Here is a 25108-nt window from a genome sequence, read left to right on the forward strand (position 1 = left end):
AGGGCCGGATGTGCCCCTCCGTGGAAAAGGCAGCATCCATACCCCGCCTAGTCATGAAATGTATTCCCAGAGCCAGAATCATGGTCAGGACCGCCATCCAACTCTTAGGCACCATGTTATCTTGCATTCCCCTAATCAAACACTGCAGGTTGAAAATGAGACTGCTAGAAGAATTCCTAGCGGATCAGTGGTCCCAACTAACGGGGACGTGGAATGACAAAATAACAGTAACAAGGTCAGCTTGCAGTGGTGGCTCACACCAACACACATTACCAAAGGAGTCCCATTCAGGGATTCCCCCATTCCAGGAGACCCTAATAACGGATGCATCACTCGCAGGATTAGGCGCACACACAGACCAGTTAACAGTAAAAGGCTGTTGATCCCCGACCGAGACACAATTCCACATCAACATACTGGAGCTCAAGGCAGTAGCACATGCCCTTTGCTCATTCCAGCCGGTGCTCAGTGGGAAAGTGGTACGAGTGTTCACAGACAACACAACCACAATATGTTGCGTGCAAAAACAGGGAGGCACGAGATCAAGGGCACTGTCCAGGAAAGCCCAACAGTTGTAACATTGGGCCATCAATCAAAAAAACCTGCAACTGCAGGCTTTTCACCTTCCAGGAGAGGAAAACGAAACAGGAGATCAGCTCAGCAGAGCCAACGACCAGTCACACAAATAGCAACTGGCGGTCAGGAAGCTCCAACAAATCTCATCGATCTGTTTGCCACGTGGGAGAACAAAAAATTTCTGCGGTTCGCGAGCAGGTATCCGCACCATCAATCACTAGGTGATGCATTTGCACTGTCATGGGAAGGAATGTTCGCCTTTCCCCCAACGCCAAAGTCCTGCAAATGATTGCAACATACAAGTACACAGTCATTCTCATAGTCCCAACATGGGCGAGACAACTGTGGTTCTCAGAACTTCTTCACCTCTCCCAGGACCACCCAATCCCTCTGGGTCAGGACCCCGACCTGTTGACGATTTGCAACCAACAGGTCAGACACCACATCCCAGGGACACTCCACTTATAGGCTTGGCTCCTGACTTCAACGAGTTTGCACACATCCCACTTATGCAAGAGTGCATAAACATCCTAAGGGCCGCCAGAGCATAGTCCACCAACAAGTCATATGTGTACAAGTGGAATAGGTTCTGCCCTTGGTTCTCCCAACAAGTGGATCCGTTGGACGTGGAGCCTCACCAAATCCTACCATACCTTTTACAGTTTGCAAAAGACGGTTTGTCTCACTCGTCCATCAAAGTGCATCTAGCAGCAATCTCTAGATGCACCACGAAGCAAGGGAAAAGTCAAATTTTCGGATCCCGCATTGTTAAACACTTCATGAGGGGTCTATTCCGCACTTATCCCCCTCAAACGAAAATACCACCTCATTGGAGCTTAGACACTGTGCTTTCAGCCCTCATGAAACCCCCATTTGAACCAATGGCAACTACAGACATAAAATGAGTGTCCTGGAAGACTGCTTTTTTAGTGGCAATAACGTCCTTCCGACATGTGTCAGAACTACATGCACTATCCGTTAGGCCTCTGTATCTACCGTTTGAATAGAACATGGTCATCTTATAAACAAACCCTTTGTTCCCAAGGTGCTGTAAAACTTCCACCTGCAAACTGAAGTAACCCTACCGGTTTCCTTTGCACATCCGTCCACACCAGCGGAACAAGCCCTACGTTCACTCGACCTGCGTAGAGTCCTGAAGTTCTACATAGACAGAACCAAACACTTTCAGTGAACATCTCAACTACTTGTGGCTTTCGGCCCTCCGGCAAGGGGCGACCGATTTTAAAGCAAGGTATTGCCATATGGGTTTCCACTGAAATTACCACAGCGCACATCCAGGCTAAGCTACCAATACAAGGACCCATCTGTGCTTATTCCACTAGGACAGTGGGGTCTTCAGCAGCGATGTGGACAGGGTTCCCCCTGTCAGACATATGCCGCGCAACAACATGGGCAGTTTCTCACACCTTCGTCAAGCATTACTGCATGCAGGGACAAGGAGAAGATGAAGCACGAGTGGCAAGAACCATCTACAACTCTTGTTTCAAAAAGGTATGCCTTCTCCCTTCACACCTCCTGCTGAACATTCTTAACTGCTGTGGCAATCTATTCAAAGCCTGTGAATCCATGAAAGATCCAATGCTGGAGAAGGAGTATGTTTCTTACCTGTAACTCAGGTTCTCCAGCATTTGCATCTTTCATGGATTCACATGTTCCCACCTACCGTCCCTAAGGGAACAAGGCTACTTTACACCAACTCTCATCACAATGGGGTCAGAATCTGAAGATGGCCTCTAGGGCGGGGCTTGTCACTCGCCGTCCCATTGGCTTGGGCACAATGCACTAAAAGGACATGGATGAGCTACTAAGGTGAGCCTAAAAGTTCTATTATAAGCCATAATAAAAGGTTACCGAGCATTCCGAGCCTGTCGGCAGGGAATATTCAAAGCACGTGAATCCATAAGATACCAATGCTGGAGAACAGTAGTTTCAGGTAAGAAACATACTCCTTGTCCTCCCTTCTTGTCCTCTTCTAAAGAGGCTGTTTCACAATGGTGCTACTTTGAGTTTGTCCACACATTTCTCCAGGAGGAATGTTTTGTAATATGCCATTGTATGTACATTTGGTTAGCATTAATTCCTCACTTGGGAGCAAGCTCTCTGCAAGTGGTGCTACTCTTCAGAATGTACTTGTGTGCTGTTCTGAAGGTGATCAGGCAGCTCTAGATTTGGTTGGATTTAATACAGACATCTTTGTGTGCAGCCCTTTTCAGGGGCAGTAGCCAGGTGTTGGGATTCTTCGCATTTGGGGGGGGGGTTAAAGTAGCCAGGCATTTGAAAGTGTGTTTGTGTTGAAGGTTGATCCAGTAGTTGATGTATTGCCAAGTGTCCCCATAGATTGGTTTTTATGAAGATAAAGCATTTGAAGGCTAGTATTGCTTGGGATGGTGGCCAGTTGATGTGGGCTCTTTTATTGATTTATGTAATGGATCTGGCTTTGAGGTTTGAGGTTTTGTGTGCAGGCAGTTCTTCAGTAAGTCCTCATGTGGCACGTGGTGGTAGTTTACAAACGTGTGGGTGAATATTATTATATTTTTCCAATTGTGATACAGCTCAGTTGCGGTGTCATTAGTTTTGCATAATGTTGGCGGTTATTATTTTGGGTACGTATGTATCTAAGATTCCTGCTTAGTTATTAAGGGAAGGAGCCACTGCGTGACACCAAATATTTCCTTCCATGTGCATGCCTACATTTATCTGTGGAATCCCTGCTCAATTACCTCAAGGGTGAGTGATGCAGTTCTATGATCAACTCTGCCGCTGTTCATTCTCTCTCTCCTTTTACCACTAGGTGAGAGCTATGAGCTCTGGACTTGTACACTCTTTAGTCACTACATTGAATACCTTACCATTGTGTTGTCAAACAGGTGAAGAAGCATGTGCGCAGCTTTCACTCAGAGAAGGTTTACCAGTGCACTGAGTGCAATAAGGGCTTCTGCCGGCCTGACAAGCTCCGTCTTCACATGCTCCGACATTCAGATCGCAAGGACTTCTTATGCTCCACCTGCGGCAAACAATTCAAGGTAAGCAAGGGGCGGTCAGTGGCAGGCAGAATTCAGCCACATTATTTTTCATTGTAGAACAGTCACTCTTCCTTAATAATTGCATGCTTTCAATTGGTGCATTGACAATGTGATATCTTGATGGGAGGGGTTGGAGCCCAGAAATGTGGTGCTGACATATTGTAATATTTGCATTGGTGAGATTATATCTGGCTTTTCTGCATTGCTGGTGTAATGTACATCTAGTTTATTTCACCACAATGTAAAAGGCAAGTGCAGGAGCGGTATCTGTCACAGGCAGTGGGACAATAAGGGTTTGAGCAAGAATGTAACCAAATAGGATGTAGCTCTGTACAATGGTGCAGGATCTAGAAAGAACTACATAGGTGAGAAGAATGTTACACTAGGAGCGTAGTCGTTAATTCAAGTGTTCCAGTGTATAACAGCATGTTGTCAGGATCACACGGCATCGCTCAGTTTTCTTTAGGTTCCGGATCTGAGACTGTTGTATAGCAATTGCTGATGAATGTTGACACAGCTGGGCTTTGATTGCTTGGCTTCTAGATGACATTACATGTTGTACTACTCTGCCAGATGCAGATCAGGCTGCATAACAGTATATACACCACACAGCCAAGAGCAGTTTTGTTCCTTGGGTTCTGGCAGCTCTCTGGCTAATTCTTAGGGAACCCCTCCTTCGATTCTCACAAGGGAGTCTTGTTTTCCTTAGTTCCTTACCAGTTCTACCAGAATGCGTTTGATGGCTCTTAGCTGGCCTAGACTTTCATCTTGTTCTTTAACTCTGCTTCTCTTGGGGCCCTTAGGCTGTTTGATCCTTCCAGCCTCTGGGTTCGCTATCCCTTTTACCCACCCCACAGCCCCACTGGTTTTGTTGTCTGCCTCTGAGGAGCACTTACAGCCTTTGGCTCTCTAGGCTTGGCCAATGCTGGTTCTCTGTTGTGGGCCTCTTTTCTGCCTCCAATGACCTCCTCCTTCTACAGTTCATTAATGTCTTTCAGCCTCTTTCTGGTTCACTGCCATTGTCCCTTCTCGGTGTCCTCTTTCTGGTAATGTTTTGTTTGCTTTCATTCTGCTCTTGCTCTCCTCCAACTCTGTTCTTCCTCTGATCCTTCCTCCAACTTCTCACAGATCTTGCCCTCCTCCAACTCCATCTTTTCCCCGATGCGTCCTCCTTCTCCTCACTGTCAAGCCATCTTCAAACTCCCTCACTAATGGCTTGTGCCTACCCTCTTCAATACTCTGGCTCTTACATGGATCTGGAACGATGAGGCCCCTCTTATTGGCACTGAGCCATGTTAGTGGATTCAACCTGGGATTGGATGGTGGCCATTGGTCTCTCTCCTAGGCCATGTGTTCCTACTGATGACCCTATTGCTTGTTGCTGGCCTGCAACACTGTGCCTGTATGATTAGCAAATAAAACTCTTGTTTGCTATTCTCTGGTTTGTTTTAGCTCAGTGACAGGTTAATATACCTTTGACCTCAGGTTTGGATCTACCACTTTACGGACCAACCTACACACTAATTTATGGACAGGACCATAATCCTATACCAGTAAAGCACCATAGCCTTGAGCTTTGTCCACTAGGAAGGGTACACATTTTTTTGTTTACCTGCAACACTGTGGGCCAAAGGTTTAAAGAGGGGACCCGCCATCTTAGAATCGGACAGCCTTGTCATGGTGGTCACCTGATCCCACTATGGTCTCTTTAGACCTCGCACATGGAACATCTTGCTGCAGATCCCCTGTGTGCCTCTAGGAAAGTTGAGAATTTACATAAGTGACGCAATATAAATGTGGGTTGACAATTGGTTTATTTAGTCTCAAAATAAGGAATTGGTTGTTCCAAATACTTTTAGGAACTATGGGATGTCTAGAAATAAGTCATCAAATGACAACAGTGTCACAGATGGGTAAACACAAAATGGGTGTTCCATTGAGAGTTCAGCACCTTCAGTGGTGTTCTTTTGAAACATGAAGTTCATACCTGATCTTACACACCCTTGTCACAACACAATGTCCAAAAGATGTAGAAAACGGCAAGTTCTAAGCCTATGCTTAACAAGTCCTTAGCATCCACACTAATCATAAAGATATAACACATATGTTTCAATTCTTAACTAAGAGAAGAAAATCACAAAACCCAACTCTACAATGTCCATCCCTATTCTTATAACACAAAAGAAAGTCGTTTCACCTGGGAAGGCTCTTCCATGGTTTACTCAGTCTGAGCTCCTCCTGTAGTCCTCTCCCAGGTCTATGGCTTCTCAGACATCTCATCCGTCGTCACCTCAGCCTCTTTATCTCCCAACTTGAACTGGTCTCCTCATTAGGGCTCCTCACTGTACTGTTGGATTTCTCTCCAACCTCCGGTAGTCCTCTCTACCAAAAAAGGTCTCTGTCACACCTTTGCACTTAGGGTCAGTCTTTCACAGATGTCCCTGTTTCATCACTTGTGTAGTTCTCTACAAAACCTCGTTCTCAACAGTCACTTCATTAGATCTCTCCACACTCTGGTTCTCAGCATTCAGTGTTTCAGATCTAACCGCAAACTGTTTTTCAGCATTCACTTCAGGTCTCACCATAACCTGGTCTTCAGTATTCAGCGTTGTTCAGATGGATTTCCAAAATCAACCCTTGGGGCGGATTTTGGGAGGCCAGCCTATTATGGTGAATAAGCATACACTTAGAATTGCCGAACCCTGTCAATGTGAAGTAGCAAAGCGGCACGTCTTAGGCTCGGGCGGGCTGTGAGAGTGGTTTAAGGCTACAATTAGTCTATACGGAACAACACCAATGATAGAAGGTAAGTACAAACATTTGCGATGATTTATTAGGCCTTTAAAATACAGGCTAAGCGTAAAACCTCTTGTCAAATATTTTCACACACTTAACTATAAAACAGGTATACCCCTCATTGATTCTTTTTCTCGCTCTGTTTTCTTTTTCTTGGTTGACCAGAGAAAGGACAAGTTGAGAGAGCACATGCAGAGAATGCACAATCCTGAACGAGAAGCCAGAAAATCAGATCGCAACGGTCGCTCAAAGTCTTCAAAGCCTCGCATCATTTCCACAGACTACGAGAGCTGCATGTTCAAGTGCCGGATGTGCGTGATGGGCTTCCGACGACGAGGCATGCTGGTGAGTTGCAGTAATCTTTGGGGCTGGTGTAATAGGGGGAGCTGTGCGGGCAAGAATGCCATGCTGTCTTTAAGTGATATGTATGTCCTTCGTGTTGGCTGTCACTGATACATGGACCACTTCACTCCTCCTTGTGTTCATGGGATCACAGACTGACTCACTACTGCCCAAGCTTACCTAGTGTTTGAGGTTAAGATGACCAACATTTAGGATAGCAATGTGGTGGTTAAAAGGAAGTGTAACACCAACAGAACATTCAATAAGGAAATGGGGAGGCATATATATGTCGTGCAGGTGTAAGGGTAGAATTCAATTTTTGGGTTTTCTTGTGCCAAACTTTGGGGGTTCTGTAAGGGTGCAGAAGAAGGAATCTGAAACAAAGGTGGCATATTTGGGGCTACAGACTTTTATTAGTAAAATAAAGCACAAGAAAGCCCTAGCTTTCCCTATTCCTAGGAGGGGTTTCCCTGCCTCATGTAAAGATCTAAGGTGGTCAGGATGTCTGTTAAAGTAAAATTGTCACCTGTCCTGTGTCAAGAAAACCTTACTTCTGGCCCTACAATATAAACTAATAAACAAAGTAGCACTTTGCTGATTCCTGGAAAATGCCCCCCTTATCCTGGCGTTCAGTCTCAAACAACCGGGCGGAATGACTTACTCCCCAGGTCACACAGTTCCAAATAAAGTTCCAAATAATAGGTCTGGCAGGACGATTCCCTTCCCTAGATCACAAACTTCCAAATAATGCACACTGTTCCCTTGTTGGGCCAGGACAATGCCTCCCTTCTCCTGGTGTTCAGTCCCAAATACCCTTGCGGAGTGACTCCCTTCCTCAGGTCATAAAGTTCCGATATAACAGTTACTTCATAAACCAGGAGAATGCCTTCCTTTCCCTGGCGTTTGATCTCAGTCTCAAATTAGCCTGGGGGAATGACTCCCTTCCCCAGACTTGTTGGACCTTCTTTCCGGTCCACGTTACCAGGAAAATGACTCCCTTCTCATAGTAGTTATGACATAATCTCTTACAACCAGGGGGAATGACCCACTCCCCCAGGTCTTCTCCTCATTAGGTTTCACACTTACAACACTCAGCTCTGAGTGTAGTGAGGATCTGTCACACTGGTTTCTCTTTTTCTTTGGTTAAGTCCACTTCCCTGCTAAATCCTGCCACGAGGAAGATGACTCCTATTGCGCTCTTGGTTTGGGGTTCACAGCCCTTGTTTCTCTTCTTGTTTGGCCCACTTGGTTTCAATACTGCCACGAGGAAAATTACTCGTATCACTCTTCTGGGTGGGGTCCCCGACCCAGGTTTCTCTCCCCCTCTCTTTATGTCCCCCTTGGCTGCCTCGCTTGCCAAGTACTGACACAAGGAAGTTAGTCCTGCTCGTAATCTCGGTACAGGTTTTGTGCCTCCTGCTGTCATGACTGGCAAGCCGAAATCCGCAGGAGCTGATGCTGATCCAACAGATCCTCACAAGGAGTTCCCTGCTCAACCCTATTGTATACACTTGAGATGAAAACCCCAAGAAAGGGAAAGGTGTAGTGGATAAAACAACAAACGAGAAACTGCAGACTCTCAACCTTCTGGCTGTCCTCGAAATCTGTGGTAAAAACCAATGTACCTGGTTACATATACACAAGTGACTCCTACCTTCTTGGAAGAAAATGTATTACAATGTTAAGCTATTACCCGCTGAGCCTCCGGCAATTGCTTGGAGGCTAGAATGTCACTAAATTTACCTTACTAGTGAGTAACCCATGTATTAGTAGTTTACCTGTTCTGGAAGAATGAGTTCTATAGTTCAACTCCTTTTGAAACTATCTCAAATGAACAGATTCAATATTGTAATAGTGCTTCACTTCAAGACTAAGGTTGTAGAGCTTGAATTTCCTCCAAGTCTTCCATAACCCAGGCTGTTGCCTATTGTCCTTACTTCTATCTCCAAAGGACTAAATGTCTTCTGCTGAACTAGTCTTGATAATCAGAAGGGAGTCTTTCTTCTCTTGTATAAACACTTGTAATTACTTTCTTTTCTTCTATCTTGAATTATGAAACTAGCTTAATGCATTGTAACTTGTGTGTCTCCTTTAAAAACTGTAGTTCTCTTTCTACTGCTATGCGTTTGAGTCAACAACATTGAAGCTTAATCGGTAATGAGCAGTCTCTCAGGAATTGACCTTGCCACCGCCCCCGCAATTGCAAGATAGGGAGCGGGAGATAATATTAGTAGTTAGTTTTCGCGCTTCATTAGTACTCTACGTTGATTCTGAAGAGCGGGCGCACAACCGCGCTAAGTAAACAGCTGGCCCACACGTATAAAGACACCCGCTCCAGCCGTATAAATTATTACATTGACTTCTCGCTCACGCCTCCTTCCCGCGCTGGAGATCAAGCGGCAGACTCGTGCGTACGACGGTCTTTGTTACTAACGCACCCCTTTAACACGTGCATTAGCATATTCAAGATTGTGCTCTCTCTCGAAGGATACACCACGTCATGGAACACACGCACATTTAACCGAAACAGGCTTGCGCACAGCACAGATAATAACAAGTAATGCTTTGCCACTTTAAAGTCTGAACTGAAATAAAGTCACAACCTTCTGCAGTCTTTCGCTAAGCGCAACTCTGTCTTCCTTCCTGTATCAGTTTAACAGTCTTGACACAGTGCGCCTTGCTTATTTTTTCACTTCTAATAATTTACATGAAAATTTTCTATTTACAGTTCTGTTTTACATTAAGTTGCTGAAACTTTCTTCTCTGTTGGCTCTAATCAAGTAACTCAACAGTTTGTCCTTACTTTAGACTTCAAATGAACTGCAACTTAGGTTTGTTAGGCGTTATGCTTTCTCTGGTTTTTGGAACTCAAAATGAAATACTCACACTTGCAGTCTTCAAGGTTGCGATTTCCACTGCTTCTGCTGACTCCTTACTTCTGTGATGCTTTCTTAGGACTCTAGATTGGGCCTAAAATTAAGGAAAAGTATAAAATACAACCAGTCTCTGAGTTTCTAGGGATAAAAGGCAGTTCTAGAACCCTGCACCTCAGCCAAGTACCCAGGCCATTGTCCTCCCAGCCAATCAGATCAGCCCAGCATTCCTCCATCTTAAATTGGGAAACCTACAATACTTATTCTGAAAGAAACAGCCCCCAATCTTATGAACCACTACAGGCCTGTTCCAATCACCAGCCCTGACATCTGCACCTTCTGGCCCTTACTAGTCCCTGTGCCGCTCCGATTAGCTTGGCTACACCTGGGATGCGTGGCAGGTTCTTTCTGGGGTCCTTCTCCTGCTCTGAGTGCTGCGTGGGCTTCTCTGCAGCTCATTTCCTTCACCTTGCGGATCTCCTTCCCGACCCTTGTAGTGACGGTATGGACGCTGCTTCTTGCATTTGTGTCACCGTTTGCCAGCCTCCTGTTACCACCTGTACGCTGTCGGGTAAAGGAGTCCAGTTGTCCTCTTGACTCCGGGAGCAGACTGCTCTCAGCTCCATCCTGCCCTTCTCTGTCTCCTTCGTGCTTCTCGGGCATCATGGTCTCTCCTGGTTGACTGTGTCTCCCCGACAGACAGTCCTTCTTTGGACTTTATCGCGTAAGCAGGACCACACCTCAGTGGAAGTCTATACCACTGCAGTTCCTACTTTGTAGTATTCTTCATTGCTCCTGCGTCCCACCTCATCCCAGTACTTGGGTTACCAATGTTCTGTGAGAAACCTGAGGGTATTCTCACTTCTACTCCCCTGGGATCCTCTGCACAGATGGCCAGGTAAAGGCCATTGCTTGTGGATCCTGACCCCAGAGGCGGACAATCGAGGGAGGATCACCTGGATGGAGGGTCCTTGGGAATTGGGAACGAGGTACCCTCAGGCGAGATGTGGTATTCCCCATCCCTTGTCCAAGAAGAAACCTTTATTGCAGGGGCCATTATGGGATACTGTTATCCACGCCCCATTGGCTGAGAAAAGAGTATGCAAGATAGATCCTCAGTCCAAACGTGTTAGGAAAAGAGCAAAAAAGGTTCAAGATCACCTGGGTGTAGGTCTGTGAGGACTGGGAGTGGAATGTCTTTTCAGGAGAGACATGGTATCCCCCTTTCCCTAAAATTGATCAACCCAACCCTTCCCCGCCTTTATGGGGTATTTTGAATCCACTCCCCTAACTTCCTCATGTATGACTGTTAGAAGTACTGGGGTGAAGAAGAGGCAACTAGGAGCAATGAGGACTGTGTTCTTACCACTATAGTACTGGGCCGAGGAAGAGGCCTGCTGAGAGTAGGCGAGGTCAGGCATGCCCTCTTAATGATGGCCAGGCCTAATTGTACAACAGCACCTGCAGGTGTGTAAAAGGCCCAATCTAGTTGCTGGAGGAGGTGGAGCAGGAGAGGATGAACCAGGAGACACTGTGGCGTTGGAGGAGCTGCAGCGGCGAGGCAAGAGAATGCATCAGGAAGCTGTGTGCATGCAGCAAGTTAACGGTTCACCGGAGTACAGCCCGGGTGCTGGGGCTCTGTGGGTCCGCACAAAAATCAAAGGGAAGCTGTGCCTGGAGGCTATCCCTTTTCAAGGCATTCCCTGTGCCCATTCTCCTGGAATCAGACGGTGACCCAGGAGTGCCTTAGGAGCAGAAGGCGTCCTGAAGCTGAGGACCAAAGGCCGAGAAGTCAGCGCTGCAGAAACACCGAAAGAAGAAACCAGTGAGTTTCTATGCAAAAGGAAACTCGGAATGCAAAAGTTTGAAGTTCCGCAGAGGATTACTATGTATCGGAGTGGTTGCATGCAGGGGTCATGTTGTTTGAAGTCTCTTAATGAAATCCTCATTAGTCTTTGAACAAATAAGTATACTTTGTATCAGAGTGGTCACGTGCATGAGTGTGAAGCCCACTGGGGAAATAACGCAACTTCACCCTGACCACAGAAGCTGAATGGAAGTCGACCCTCCACCCTAGGTTGGCACAGGTTCCTGATTATGGGTAACAGGTCACCATGTGGCAGCCAGCGGGGGAAGAGGGTTAGGGAGAAGTTCTGGATACGTAGGGGGACTTGGGAACACCAGAAAGAGAGTTAGGAAACGTTAATGGATGGGAAGGAGGAGTAAAGGGAATCCCATAACAGTTGTAACCACAGTAACATGTATTAAGCTTACCCTCAATTGGATGACTAACCCTAACTCACTTGCGGTACCTCCTGACACCTTTACCCTCATGTGATACCAGAATGCTCTTCCTTAATCAAGAGCCTCAGTTCTCAATCCTTCACTCTCCTGTCCTCCAGTGTTAACATACTCATACATGCATAGCATGACTAGAAGCAGATGGTTGCAAGATAGTGTACCCAACACATGAAAGCACATACATTGGTCCCATAGAGACTCAGAAGCACGAATAACATGGGGCACAGAACAACATAAAAGCGTAGCGATGGTTGCAACAGCAACAATGATTCTTTCCTGTTCTTTCCTTGAGCAAATCCTCCCCATGGTGTAAGGAATTGTCTCAAGAATTCCACACTTAGCTACTGTAACTTATCCCTATGTATTTGCCTGCTGCCGCAATGACACAGTTTTGCCTTTATATGCCCCACATGTTAAACGTTCTCACACTAAATTATACGTTTTCTGTGCGGCACTTATCTTTGGCCTAGGGAGCTGTCCCCAGTGCCCCCAGGCGTTAGCAGATGAAGCGTGAAGCCAGGAAGGACACGGCAGCCCGCTGAACTCCTGACGTCGCTGCGAGGAGTGGGCGTTGCATGCGCCAATCACCGCGTTAACTTGGAGCGGAACCAACAAAGAGTACAAAGCTCCCCCAAGCACGCCTCCGCCTCACCCACTCTCCTGCTGTTCTCATCCTCACCAAAGATGAACCCCACCTGCTCCTGCCCTCGGTCCGTGCCTGCATAATTCCGAATCACCAACAAGCAGGAAGGGCAGAGGCGGGGCTTAAGAAGCTGTCACGGCAGCCTCCCTAACACTTGTCAGGTCACGTGACCACCGCCCAGCACCACAGGAATGTACGTTTTCCCATGAATAACAGGCATCTGCTGCCTGACACCACCAAATCCTGTTAGCCCTGGTATCGTGACTCCTGCCACAGCACACCAGACCAGCACCTCAATTCCCAGTCCTTACAGTGAGAAGGTACGTTATCAAAAGCCTCCCAGTGCTGTGCACATTACAAAGGCAACTTTCACAAGCCTCTAACAAAGAAACTAAATGAATGACACCATCTTTAATTGTAACAAAGGTCTTCGAGTGGGATCTGCGTGGTTTTTCCGTCGTGGAAGGTTTGCACATTTCCCATGCTAACACGCATTCAAAACCCCTATATACCCACACCCACACCCCCACCCACACCCACAACACTCCCCCACCCACACCCTACCCCCTACCACATCCCCAACATAACCAAACCCTACTTACCTTTCCTTCACGCTGTGTCCCTGCAGTAGCAGTTCCCTTTCACTTCTGTGATCGGGAACCGGCGCTGCAGGGTCCTTTTCTTTTTTCTTTTTTTTTCCGGAGCAGCAAGGGTTTCCCCTGCAACTCCCGCTCACTATACTGTAAAGTATAGCGAGCGGGATGTTGCAGGGGACAATGCTGCAGCCCCCGTTTTTTTTTCTTCTGGTGTGCTGCGGGGGTGTCCCCCGCAACGCCCCGCTCGCTATACTGTAAAGTATAGCGAGCGGGGCGTTGCGGGGGACACCCTGCAGCCCTCGCTTTTTTTTTTTTTACTTTTTACAGGGTGTGCTGCGGGGATGTCCCCCACACCACCCTGCTCACTATCGGGGGACACCCCGCAGCCCCCGGCTTTTTTTTTCCTGCATTTGTCTGGGGCATGGGGGGCTGTCCCCGGTAACCCCCGCTCACTGTAGTGAGGGTTTAGTTGTGGGGGATAACCCCCCAGCCGCAAGTCTGACCCCACCAAAAGACCTAAACACACACCACGAAAAGTTCTGACTTTTGGTAGTCCGAACTTTTCGTGGTGTTTGTTTTACGTCTTTTGGTGGGGTCGGACTTTTATAGTCGGACAAAACGTACAATACCTTTGAGTGCTGGGCACATAGGCACCATACAGAGACAGATAACATCAAGATGAAATAAATGAAACTTTTGCTAATTACTACGAACATCTGAGTGATGGGCACATTGTTAAAAGCATTATACAATGACACAACACCAGTGCAAACTGAATGAAGATCTTTAATACCTATGAAATTCAGACATAGATGAATTCCATAGCAAAATACTTTTTTTGTGAATGTAACTTCCAAGTGAACTTTACAAGCACAATTTCTTTTTGAACTTACAAGTGAACCTTAAACAGAATTCTAACAATCGCAAAGGAGTTTAATACAAGTGAACCAATAATACTTTGGGATCTAGAGTGAATAGAACTTTCGAGATGAACTCTGATCAATGTTTAAACTACAACCTTCTGCCAAATGATATTGTTATACCAAGACGAACCACATCCAGAGGGCACAAGTGTGGCGCGGACAATTAAGGAAGCTGGAAAATATATTTTTAAATTGGAAGCAGATCTTGGGGGGAAGGGAACCCTGAGGTTTAATATGCTTTTAGTGGTTGGTACTTGGGCAAGGGAACCCAGAGTATTCGTTTAACTTTATATCTGAACTTAAGGCAATCCTGAGACATTTATTTGAACTGCTTTATACTTGGGGAAGAGAGCCGAAGGAAAGCTGTGAGTAGGACAGAGCACCGAACTTCGTGTTGATCACCGTCTTATTGGTTACTGACATCCCTACACATTGTATCTATTAGTTGTGAGGGCAAGTATGGGTTTAGGACACAGTCAGATTCCCAAGTTGAACTTTTGGACTTTGACTTTCCTTAGTGTTGGTTTGGTAGCGAAATGCCACTATAGGATAGAGCAAGATGGGCGTTTTTCCATCCTGACTTTTAAGTTAAACTTTTATTGTTCATTCAGAATCTGTTGTCTGTGTCTTACTTGAAGATGCCTTCACAAATGGGGTCAGGTGTGGGATGTGGATCAACCGATACAAGTTGAGGGACCCTTATGTGATTAATAATTCAGCAAACCTCAAAGAAGGATATAATTGTGAAGTACTAGGTCACCAGCGTATCCTAGACCTAAAGAAATATCTTGCACATCAGTTGCAGATTCCTGTTACTTGACAAGACCTATTTTATAGATCAGAACTCCTCATAGATACCCATACACTGACTGCATACCATTTGAAACATGAGGACAAAATCCTCCACGTAGATTGAGAGTCACACGCTTATATTCGATACAGAGTCTTATACCCTATAAGAACAGAGCCATAAATGTCAGCCATCTCTCTTCCTTCCTCTCCCATAGAGCCAGTAAGAGAAGATCTGGAGGTAAAATCTGATACCACTGAGTATCTAGAATGTATGTCTGGATCCGACTCTGACAGAGGATCAAGTGATACCCTATCTTCTCCTACTAGAATAGGATCTATAGAAGGGATATTAGCACAGTTAGCTAATAACCAAATTGAAGGGGAGAAAAAACTACAAACAGGACTAGAAAAGCTTATAGCAGCTCAGGAAAATCCCATCATTCCCCAGGGAGTCTTGCAGCCTTGCAAAGATGGAGATGACCTGGGAAATTGTTTGCTGAACTTCGATATGTTAGCTCATAAATTCAACTGGAGAAATGACTTTAAAATTGAGTATTTAGGCCCCTTTTGAAAGGAGAGTTAGACCTCTTATCAGCTGTTGAATCTCCCTGGAACTGCATTTTTAGCCGATATTAAAAAAGGACTTATACAACAGGCGGGTCAAACTGGTAAATTCTACTGCCAGAAAATGAGAAATTTAAGATTGGGTCCTGGAGAAACACAATTTGAGCTCAGGGAGCGGGTTAAAAATACTTTGTCATTATGGCTAGGAGGAAAAACATTGCCTGAAGTATTAGAAGCTTTAAGCTTAGAACAGTGTATTCATTCTTTACCTCCTTTACCCCAATGGGCTGTTCTACAAGTCGACAAACCCACACTCTCATTAGCCATTGAGACTGCTCAAAACCTCTCTGATGCCAACAAATATTTCCATTCTTTACGTAGACCTGAAGAGAGAAAAGGAGAAACAAAACCTCCTTTTTTTTTTTCCTAAAGAGGGGGTCGAACCCCCATACAGGTTCCGAGAGGTATCCAGCGGGGAGAAAATAAGCATAGAGAAGAGATCTGAACCCAAACCCAAGGAAGAACTGGAGAGAGAAGAGATTAGAATAACAAAACCCAACATTTTAACATGCTTTTCCTGTAGCGAGCCTAGATAGAAATTGTCTCTTAAATTGAAAAGAGGAACCCATGGAAATCGTGTGTATGGTGAGAGGTGTTATGACACCTGTACTCTGGGGTCCCGCTGGCCTTCTTGCTCTTACCTCAAGGGTTTCCTCGCATCTGCGCTGTTGTGCTCCATGGGGTCTCTGCCGCTCAGCCCTGTCTTGGCGGCTAAATCCCCGGTGGCGCATATCTCAGGTCCGCTCTGCAGGGTTGTGGAGTCCCGTGGGGGCGACCATTATTTCAGGACCGCGCATGTGCGGACTTCCGTGTCCCACATTTTGCACATGCACGGAACATCTTTTCCTACGGCAACACAGGCTTGCTGTTCCAGCCTCATTCCCATTTTTGGTTCCTATTTAAACTGCCGGTTCTCTGCATTTTAACGCAGTTTAGTCTTGAATCGCGCCTCGCTCCTTCAGTCCCTATGATTTCAGTTAATTGCTTTGCCCTCCCAGAACTTGCTACCATCTTATTCAGCCTTTTCCCGTGTTCTCTCTCTCGCTGTGTCTCTTCTTGGTTTCCCTCTCTCTCTTTCTTTTTCTCCTTCTGCCAGGTCTTTCTGCCTCCCCCATACTTGCCTCTGTTTTTCCCCAGCCTGTATTCTGGCTAGCCTTCAGTCAGAACCCTTTACCAGTCACCCTCCTGCAACACTCCTGCCTTCAGTTTGTTTCCCCGTCTACCTTCAGCCTGAGTCATTCCTGCTTTCAATTCTATGCAACAGTAATTTACGCTTGAATTCGTTTTCTGTACAACACCATCCTGCTGTCTGCAAACCAGCATTCTGACAATAACAATTGCTGCTGATTGTGGATGTACTACAAACATACCTTCTTGGACAACTGCATTTGTTTGGCCTTCCCTGTCAGTAATTGCACTGTTCCTGCGCCACGAAAATCTGGGGAATTGGTTCAGAAATCCCCAGTCGCATCATGGGGAGTTTTGGATTAGTTACTTGCATCACACTGACAACAAAACTATCATCATCGACAGTCTGGCTACCACATCATTACCAGCACAACAAACAAATACGCAGCACGCACGTGCAACTCCTTACTAAACAAGAGAAAAGTGGGACTATCCAGGAAATAATGCAGAAATAGAAGTCCAAAGTAATTTCTTTTGTGGAACATGGCCACCTATAAGTCAGGGTTAGGGGGAATTCTCACAATATGCTAATTCATCTCTACCTTAGAGACCCCCGGCTCTTTTGTTGAACTTTGGGACTCTGCAGTTTTTAATTCTATTAGTTTTCTGTGTTTATATTCTTTGGATATGGAGTTTTAGACCACTCCATAGGCATCTTCTTTTTCATGTGTGTTAGACTTCCCAAAGGTTTAAATACCTTCTCTGGGATAAACTACTGTTTCCCAGAGAATGTAAAGTGAAATTGACTTAGACCCATCTTACAATGGAGTGCTGGAGGGGTTACATAGTATCCCCTGTGTCTAAACACTCTTTTTTTCTTTTCAATACAAATTTATACAAAAATTAAGACACCTCATAATTCATGCAAGAGTAAAATTTGCTGATAAACAAAAATAAAAAATAAAAAAATGAAAATACAATTTATATATAGAAATTAAACAATGTGACATTTCTAATTAAAAATCATTTAGCAAAATAAAACCAAAAGACAATACCCAGGTATTCATAAGATGATATTCTAAGAATCAAATGTAGTCAAGGTAGAGAAACGAAAATCTATATATAAATGATCTAATATATATATTTTCCATCTAAATACTTTGCAGATTAGAGTAGTTGTCGTTGACATACTTATATATTTCGGTTATATTATCTCAGCACTAAACAAAGTTTCCTTTAATTTTAACTCTTTCAAAAAATTGACAACAGCTATTCTTATGGTAGTAATCTGGGTATTATAAATTCGATGCCAGAAATTTTCAACTGAGAGAGCAATATGTGTTTCAAAATGTTTTTTGAAACATTCTATTCTCATAGTCAACAGAATAGGACATTCTGCTACCAGATGATATAAAGTTTCTGCTTTTTCAGTTTTTTTACAGAATCGACAAAAGCTCTCTATTTTGCTAATGATTTTCCATTTGGCTAAGTTACTTTTTGTGTACCACCAATTCATTCTGAACCTTAAAAAAACATTTCTTGCCTCAGCACCAGGGAACTTTAACAAATAACTTTCTGATGTCCTCATTTTTTTAATGACGATTTTATGATGTAGAGCATGGGCAGTTCTTTGACATTGTTCGTATGTGTTTGTCCAGTCCCAAATCATTATTTTTTCTTTTGCTTTTTCAGGATTCATTATCAATAGTTCTTCTGCGATTTCCGTTTTTATCAAATAGTTCCTAACTTGTTGGCGCCAGATGCTAACTGCTCTATGTTCACTCGTTCTCATATAACTCGACAAAACTTGCAAAAGGGAGAAATTATCCTGTTGGACTATAATAGACTTTCTATAGAGACTACATAGTTTTCACATATACATAGCATTTAGTGAAGAAATACCCAGTTCGTATCTCAATAAACACATCTGAGAAGCTTTTGGCACATGCAAAACCCTCTTCCAAAATTGACCTTCCAATCTTTGCCAGACCATCTCATTTCTCCACGTCTTAGATTCCGCACCATAAAGAATAGTTGGTACTACCTTTTGACAGTAAAAAGAGATTATTGGCTTGAGAGAGAATGTACAGAAGCTATAATTTATGATAGATGCTTGCTAGGTTGAAGTACTGATTTTTTTTTTCCAATTCCTCTAGATAAGGAGCATCTACTTTAGACGTGTTTATGTTCATACCCAGGTATTTATATTGGGACAAGTTCTCCAAGATCTTTCCCCCCAGGGCCAAAGAGAGACGAGATGCTCTTGCATTTTTGTTGTGTACATTCTTTAGAATTTTAGTTTTTGCTACATTGATCACCAAGGCATTTGCTTGCACATATTCCCCCAATTGAGCAAGTAAATTTTGTAATCCCTTTGTCGTTTTTGCCAACAGGACTAAATCGTCAGCGTAAAACATGCACGGTATGGGATGCTTACCAAGGCGTGGTGCATCTGAGAGAACTCCCCTAAATTTCTTTACTATATCTGAAATAAAGAAATTAAAAAGTGTTGATGCTAATAAGCACCCCTGTTTCAGGCCCTTGTATGTTTTAATCGAATTGGATAAAGCACCGTCCATAGACAAGCGCACTTGTATCGAAGTGTTCGTATGAAACTGCATTATCCAATGTCTTAAATACTTTGGGCACGAAATTTCCTTTAGCTTTCTGTGCAATAAGGATCTTGAAACCGAATCAAAAGCGGTTTCAAAATCAATAAAGGCCATATACAGTGATTGTTTTACCTGCAATTCATGATGTTTAATGGCATCCAAAAGCCACAAATTCACAGAGGTGCCAACTCCTACTATGAAACCTGTTTGGTATGGATCATTAATTCCTGATTCTTTGGTCCATCTATTGAAGTCTCTCAAGAGAAGCTGTGAGAATATTTTCCCTGGCGCATCTAACAGCGCGATGGGCCTATAATTTTTTGGGTTCAATTTGTCCCCTTTTTTGTAAATTGGGACGATGATTGACTTTTGCCACGAGACGGGATACTTTTACTAGCAATGATTTGATTGAAAATTACTCCTAGAATGGCAGCCCAGATCTCGGGATTAGATCTTAACATAACATTAGATAGGCCATCAGGGCCAGGGGCTTTTGATTTACTTAGCTTTTTAATGTACATTTCAATGTCCAGATTGTCAAAGGTCAGCTCATGTTTCCCGTCCAGACTACAATCATATCTTTTCCCTGCATAATGTGTATCCTCTGTGTCTAAACACTCTTGTAGCAGTCAAATGCTACCCTTTCCTATAAATGGCTGGTGGCAGTGGTTTTCTAACGAACTACCATGATTTTTCCCAAACGCGAACACTGGTAGCTAAAAATCAGGGGCGCCATGTTTTTCAATATGGTGCCCAAGACCCCTCTGTAAAAAACGACTCCGGTAATCTTTTTTCAACGTTTCTTTGTGGAAAGGTCCTTCTTGTGTTTAACTCTGCGTGCCAAACCAGGTTTGGTCTTTTTGTTCGTGAGCCTTTGGTGGGCTTCAGGACTGAAGTCTGTCCTTGGCGTCTGAGTGTCTGGGGTGGGCAGGAAGTAAGGGAGGTGCCCGAAACTCCCTGTGCTCAGTCTCCTAGGATACCTAAATGCACTCTGGCGTGATTGGCTGGCTTGATTGTCTGGCGAGGACAGCCACCCTGTGGGTGAGTGGCAGCTAGGCTGGAATGAATGAGAGAAAACTGTTTAAAAGGCGAGTCTCCAGGACTGGAAGGCAGTCGACCACTCGAACGAAAGAACCGAAGAGGACAGCTGCTGCAACCACTGGACCGTTGGTTTGCCCAGTGAAGCCCTGCTGCAAATTCGAATTGCCAGAACTTCATTCGACAGAGAAATTCCTTCAAGGACGGCTTCTTCCTTTTGAGTTGGTGGGACCAATCAGCTCAGAAGACACCTGGATACCATTCTCAATGCTGGTTAAGGTTTAGCCAGGGAGAGGGAAACCAGTTTGTGCCTTGAAGCAACGGCTACTTGAGCTGAAGTAACTCCATTTTGTTTGCTCCGACGATGATCCCGTGCAGTGCAGGAGTCCCCCGACGTCGTCTCTCTTGTCCCCACGATTGAGGCTCAGGAACAGCGAAATCTGCAGGAACTTCCAGGAAACACTGTCTTCAGCTGCATCTTTTTGCTCACTTTAAGGTACTGTGCCATCCGGTTAAGAGATCCTAACTCTCGTGGTGAAAGTTAGTGAAACTTTCCCAACTTGTAGGCCTAATCAGCTTGTGACCCAGCATATCTTTCTTTTTCGTCTAAACTACTTCTGTGAACTTTTACAAAGACTTCTCGATTTGTTACCATAACTGATCTGTCCTATCCAAGAACACTAGACTATTGACTTTAGCCTGGCCTATTGAATTGAACTGACCCTCCTGGTACACTGAACCTTTGCATTGCCTAACAGAAGTGTTTTCTAATCCATTGTACAAACCTATGTCTTTCTATTCTCATTGAAAGTAATTGAAGTGCCATTTGGCTCCTTTTTCAGGGGAGCTCAAACTGTCCCCACAGTTTAGGATTTTTTACTGTAGTATGTTGGTGTTTTATATTAGGTTGATTTCTACTAGTGAATGTTTTCTAAATGATTGTGTAAATAAATGTAGAAGTATTTTTACCAAGAAACCTTGAGTGTAAGTGTCTACTTGAATCACTGTGATTGTGATACTTTTGTGTAACTTCAACTACTGCTCACATTCCCTCTTGAAATAAGTCTGGCTGCTTAGCTCGCTACCAGAAAATGTGTGGTACAGACTTATACCAAAGTTTGGTTTTTGCTTACGCCGGTAGTCCTAATTGTGTGTGGTGTTCTCAGAGGGTACTGCATGCAATTCTGCCTAACAGTCAGCAGTGGTCAATGCAATCTCAGTACACGCCTTAGGAGAATCTGGCAGTAAACAAACTGCAGTGAGGGCTGATCTAGCCTCCCCTGAAAGGTTGCAGAGAGCTTCCCTACTGAAGTACATGGGGATCAGGAAATCTATCCTAGATCAAAGGTCCCCAGTCACGTAAAAGGGGTAACTACTAATTTTCCATCTGCCATTATTCCTGGGTTACCGAAAGAAGCCATTATTGGAACTGATTTCTCATCATTATTATACAAGGTCAATCCTTCCCAGACCTCCTTTTCTCTGTCTAACAGGTGGCGAAAAAATTCAGGTGAAGCAGATAATACTGTATGGGACTGGACGGAGATCAAAACAAGGTTACAACAGGAACCACCCCCTCAAAACCATACAACATCAGTCCCTTGTGCGGGAGGCTGTTTATATTGAGAAGGGTATGTGAGAAGCATGAGGGTATTCTCACTTCTACTCCCCATGGATCCTCTGCACAGATGGCCAGGGAAAGGACATTGCTTGTGGATCCTGACCCTGGAGGCGGACAACTGAGGGAGGATTACCTGGGTGGAGGGTTCTTGGGAATTGGGAGTGGGGTACCCTCAGGTGAGATGTGGGATTCCCTATCCCCCGTCCAAGTAGAAACCCTTATTCCAGGGACCATTGTGGGATACGGTTATCAACGTCCCATTGGCTGACAAGAGCATGAGATATCCTCAGTCCAAACGTGATCGGAAAAGAGCAAAAATTGTTAAAGATCACCTGGGTGGAGGGTCTGTGAGGACTGGGAGTGGAATGCCTTCAGGAGAGACATAGTATCCCCCTTTTCCTACGACTGATCAACCCTTCCCCCGCCTTTGAAATTGTTTATTCGTAAAGCGCTTATACACCAGTGAAGTGCTTCAAAGCGCTTGAGTATTTTGACTCTACTCCCCTGACTTCCTCATGTATGACTGCTAGTAGTACTGGGATGCAGAAGAAACAACTAGGAGCAATGAGGACTAAGTGCTTTTACCACTCTGGTACTGGGACAAGGAAGAGGCCTGCTGAGAGTAGTGGAGGTCAGGCATGTGTGAGAAACCCGAGGGTATTCTCACTTACAGACATTGGGCATCCTTTGTTCAGGTGGCCAGGAAAGGGCCGTCACACTTGGATCCCAACTCTGGGGACGGACAAACAAGGGTGGATCACCTGGGAAGGGGATCTTTGGGGACTGCGTAAGAATGCCCTAAGGAGAGACGCAGTATTCCCCCTTTCCAACACTCCCCTACCCAATACTCCCTCATTTGTTATGGGATACTGTCAATCAAATCCCAACAAAACCCAGTATACTTCTATAACAACACGAAAGAAACACAAAAGGAAAATAAAACCGCCCTTGTGCACTCACCCCCTTCACCCTGACAAGATTCCCCAAGATGTTGCTACATTCCCCCCCGACAACTACAACTCCCATAATTCCTTCCCTCTGTTTCCCAAAACCACTGGGACGAGGAAGAGGAGAATACCCATAGGTATCGATACACCATTGGTTCATATGTGTGATCTCCATTTTGTCCCATTAACAAGGTCAGGCAGAGTCAGGCAGGTCTGGACAAGTACTCACTCCTGACTCTCATTACTCCTCCCCACCAGTATTAAAGGTGGAGCAGAAAAGCATACTTTGAGCGAGCTAGGGATGCTGGAAGGTGTCAAGACGACAGAGGAAGATCAGTTGAGCTGCACAAACCCTGGCAGACCTGCAGGATGAGGAAATCACCACACTGGACCTTTGAATGCAGGAGAGGTTGCAGTGAAGGGAGAGACCTGTACGTCCAGGAGGTAAAACTAGGGACAGCTGGGGTGTCCTGGCTGTGCCACACCAGCGCTCCTCCTCTGGGCCAAGCAGGCAAGCCCAGCTCTCTGAGGGTCAGGCGATGAGACCCTGACCTCAAGACCTATCCCCATTGAAGCTCCTACAGGTCCCAAAACCAGAGGAGGCCGTTTTGGGGAGCTGTGAAGCAAGAGCAAAAACCAACCAGGTGCATTCTGGGACTGGAAGTCCTGAGACATTTAATTGCTGTAAAATGGAAGCGAGGCGACGCACTAAAAGGAATGATCTTTTCTGAGTAAGGCCGTGTACAGCAAGACGCTACCCTCCCGGGTGAACGATCGAGTTGGGGAGGCACCACCAAAAAGGCAGAACCAAGGATGTGACTACAAGAAACCACTAAAGGAAAAAGCCGTCGATCGTAACCAGTGAGTCAAGGAGAGTGATAAGCCTGGTATGCGCGAGTGCAACAAATGTAACAGACACCAGATTGATTGAACATGAGGATAGGCGAGAGTGAAGACGACTTCTGCATGTGCAAGCAAGATCCATAATAACTGAGTGGTCAGGGGAAAAAGAAAGAGCCGCTCATTTGAAGTTCTCAGGTGAAATGTATCGTGAACTGTAAACTATGGGAAGAATAGCAACTGGGAGACAACCGTAGCCTTGGTAATCAAAATTGACATTGATGGTGATGTGAATATCAGAAAAGGCTTGGGACCAATCGAGGGAAACAAGACATTGACGCAAGATAAAAAAGTAAACTACAGGCTCTCACCCGACTGAGGGAAGCCCGACTGTGTGAGGATTGTGATATAAGACATAAGCGTGGGGAAGGGAGCCCTGTGCTTGTTTGTGCTGAACTTTATTTTTGAGAGGTCTGAGCCTGGCACAGGGGGACTGTTGTGAACTGTTTTGAAGGAGCATTAAACATTGAAGGGTTTGATCCCGGCTGAGGGAAACCTAGCGAAAATCATAGTTAACCTACAAGGACAAGGGAAGCCTTGCGAGGGAAAGAGGATTTGAGTCCAATTGTGGGAAGTCCTGAGAAGAGTGAAAACTGATGAACTGAGCTAGGAGAAAAGCTTGAGCCCGACTGAGAGGAGCTAATGATGAACAGTCAAAAGACAGAGCAGGCTGCCAAAACTGCTTGCTTAGACTGAGTGTGTTCAAGTGCTGATGCTGTCCAAAATGGGAAAGAGGAGACTGTCACCCAATTTTGCCATCCTGACATTTGTTTTCACACTATTTTATTCCCCCCTTTTTTAAACCATTTCCAAAAATTTAGAAGAATGAGAGTGAGAGCAGGCATTAGGTTTTCTAGTTTAAATATTATTTGGACAAGACTGACAGGGCTATTTTCTTTTTATTTCGATGGTAGAGCTTGCTCCCATCTTACAGTTAGGGCTAGTTAGGAGTTTTTCAAATCCCTGCAATATAAATAAAGGTTTTCGAAACTGTAACCATTGTGTCTGTCGTGCTTATGATACCATGCCTTTGTCACACATGTCCCCTTAATGATGGTCAGGCAGGGCTAATTGTACAACAGCATCTGCAGCCTGTTAGGAGGCTGCAGGTTTATAAAAGGCCCAATCTAGTTGCAGGAGGGGGCGGAGCAGGTGAGGGTGAATCAGGAGAAGCCGTGGCATAGAAGGAGCAGCAGCGGAGAGGCCAGAGAAAGCAGCTGGAAGCTGTGTGCATGCAACACATTGACGGTTCAAGTACAGCTTGGGTACTGGGGCTCTGTGGCACCGAGCGAACAACAAAGGAAAGGCATGCCTGTAGGCTGTCCCTTTTGGAGGCATTCGCGGTGCTCATT

The 25108-nt window shown here is 45.0% G+C and overlaps 1 protein-coding gene across 3 annotated transcripts in view; it reads left to right on the forward strand.

Annotated features, from left to right (window-relative positions):
• PRDM10 (PR/SET domain 10) overlaps window positions 1-25108 on the forward strand; it is an 825235-nt gene that overhangs the window by 538617 nt on the left and 261510 nt on the right. For all 3 annotated transcript variants that reach the window (XM_069614147.1, XM_069614145.1, XM_069614146.1), the window contains exons 13-14: window positions 3465-3620; window positions 6582-6761. In XM_069614147.1, the coding sequence (XP_069470248.1) occupies window positions 3465-3620; window positions 6582-6761 (336 nt within the window). The remainder of the gene's footprint in view (window positions 1-3464; window positions 3621-6581; window positions 6762-25108) is intronic.

The sequence above is a fragment of the Ambystoma mexicanum genome, chromosome 9, assembly GCF_040938575.1.
Source record: "Ambystoma mexicanum isolate Mex_15411 chromosome 9, UKY_AmexF1_1, whole genome shotgun sequence".
NCBI classification, from domain to species: domain Eukaryota; kingdom Metazoa; phylum Chordata; class Amphibia; order Caudata; family Ambystomatidae; genus Ambystoma; species Ambystoma mexicanum.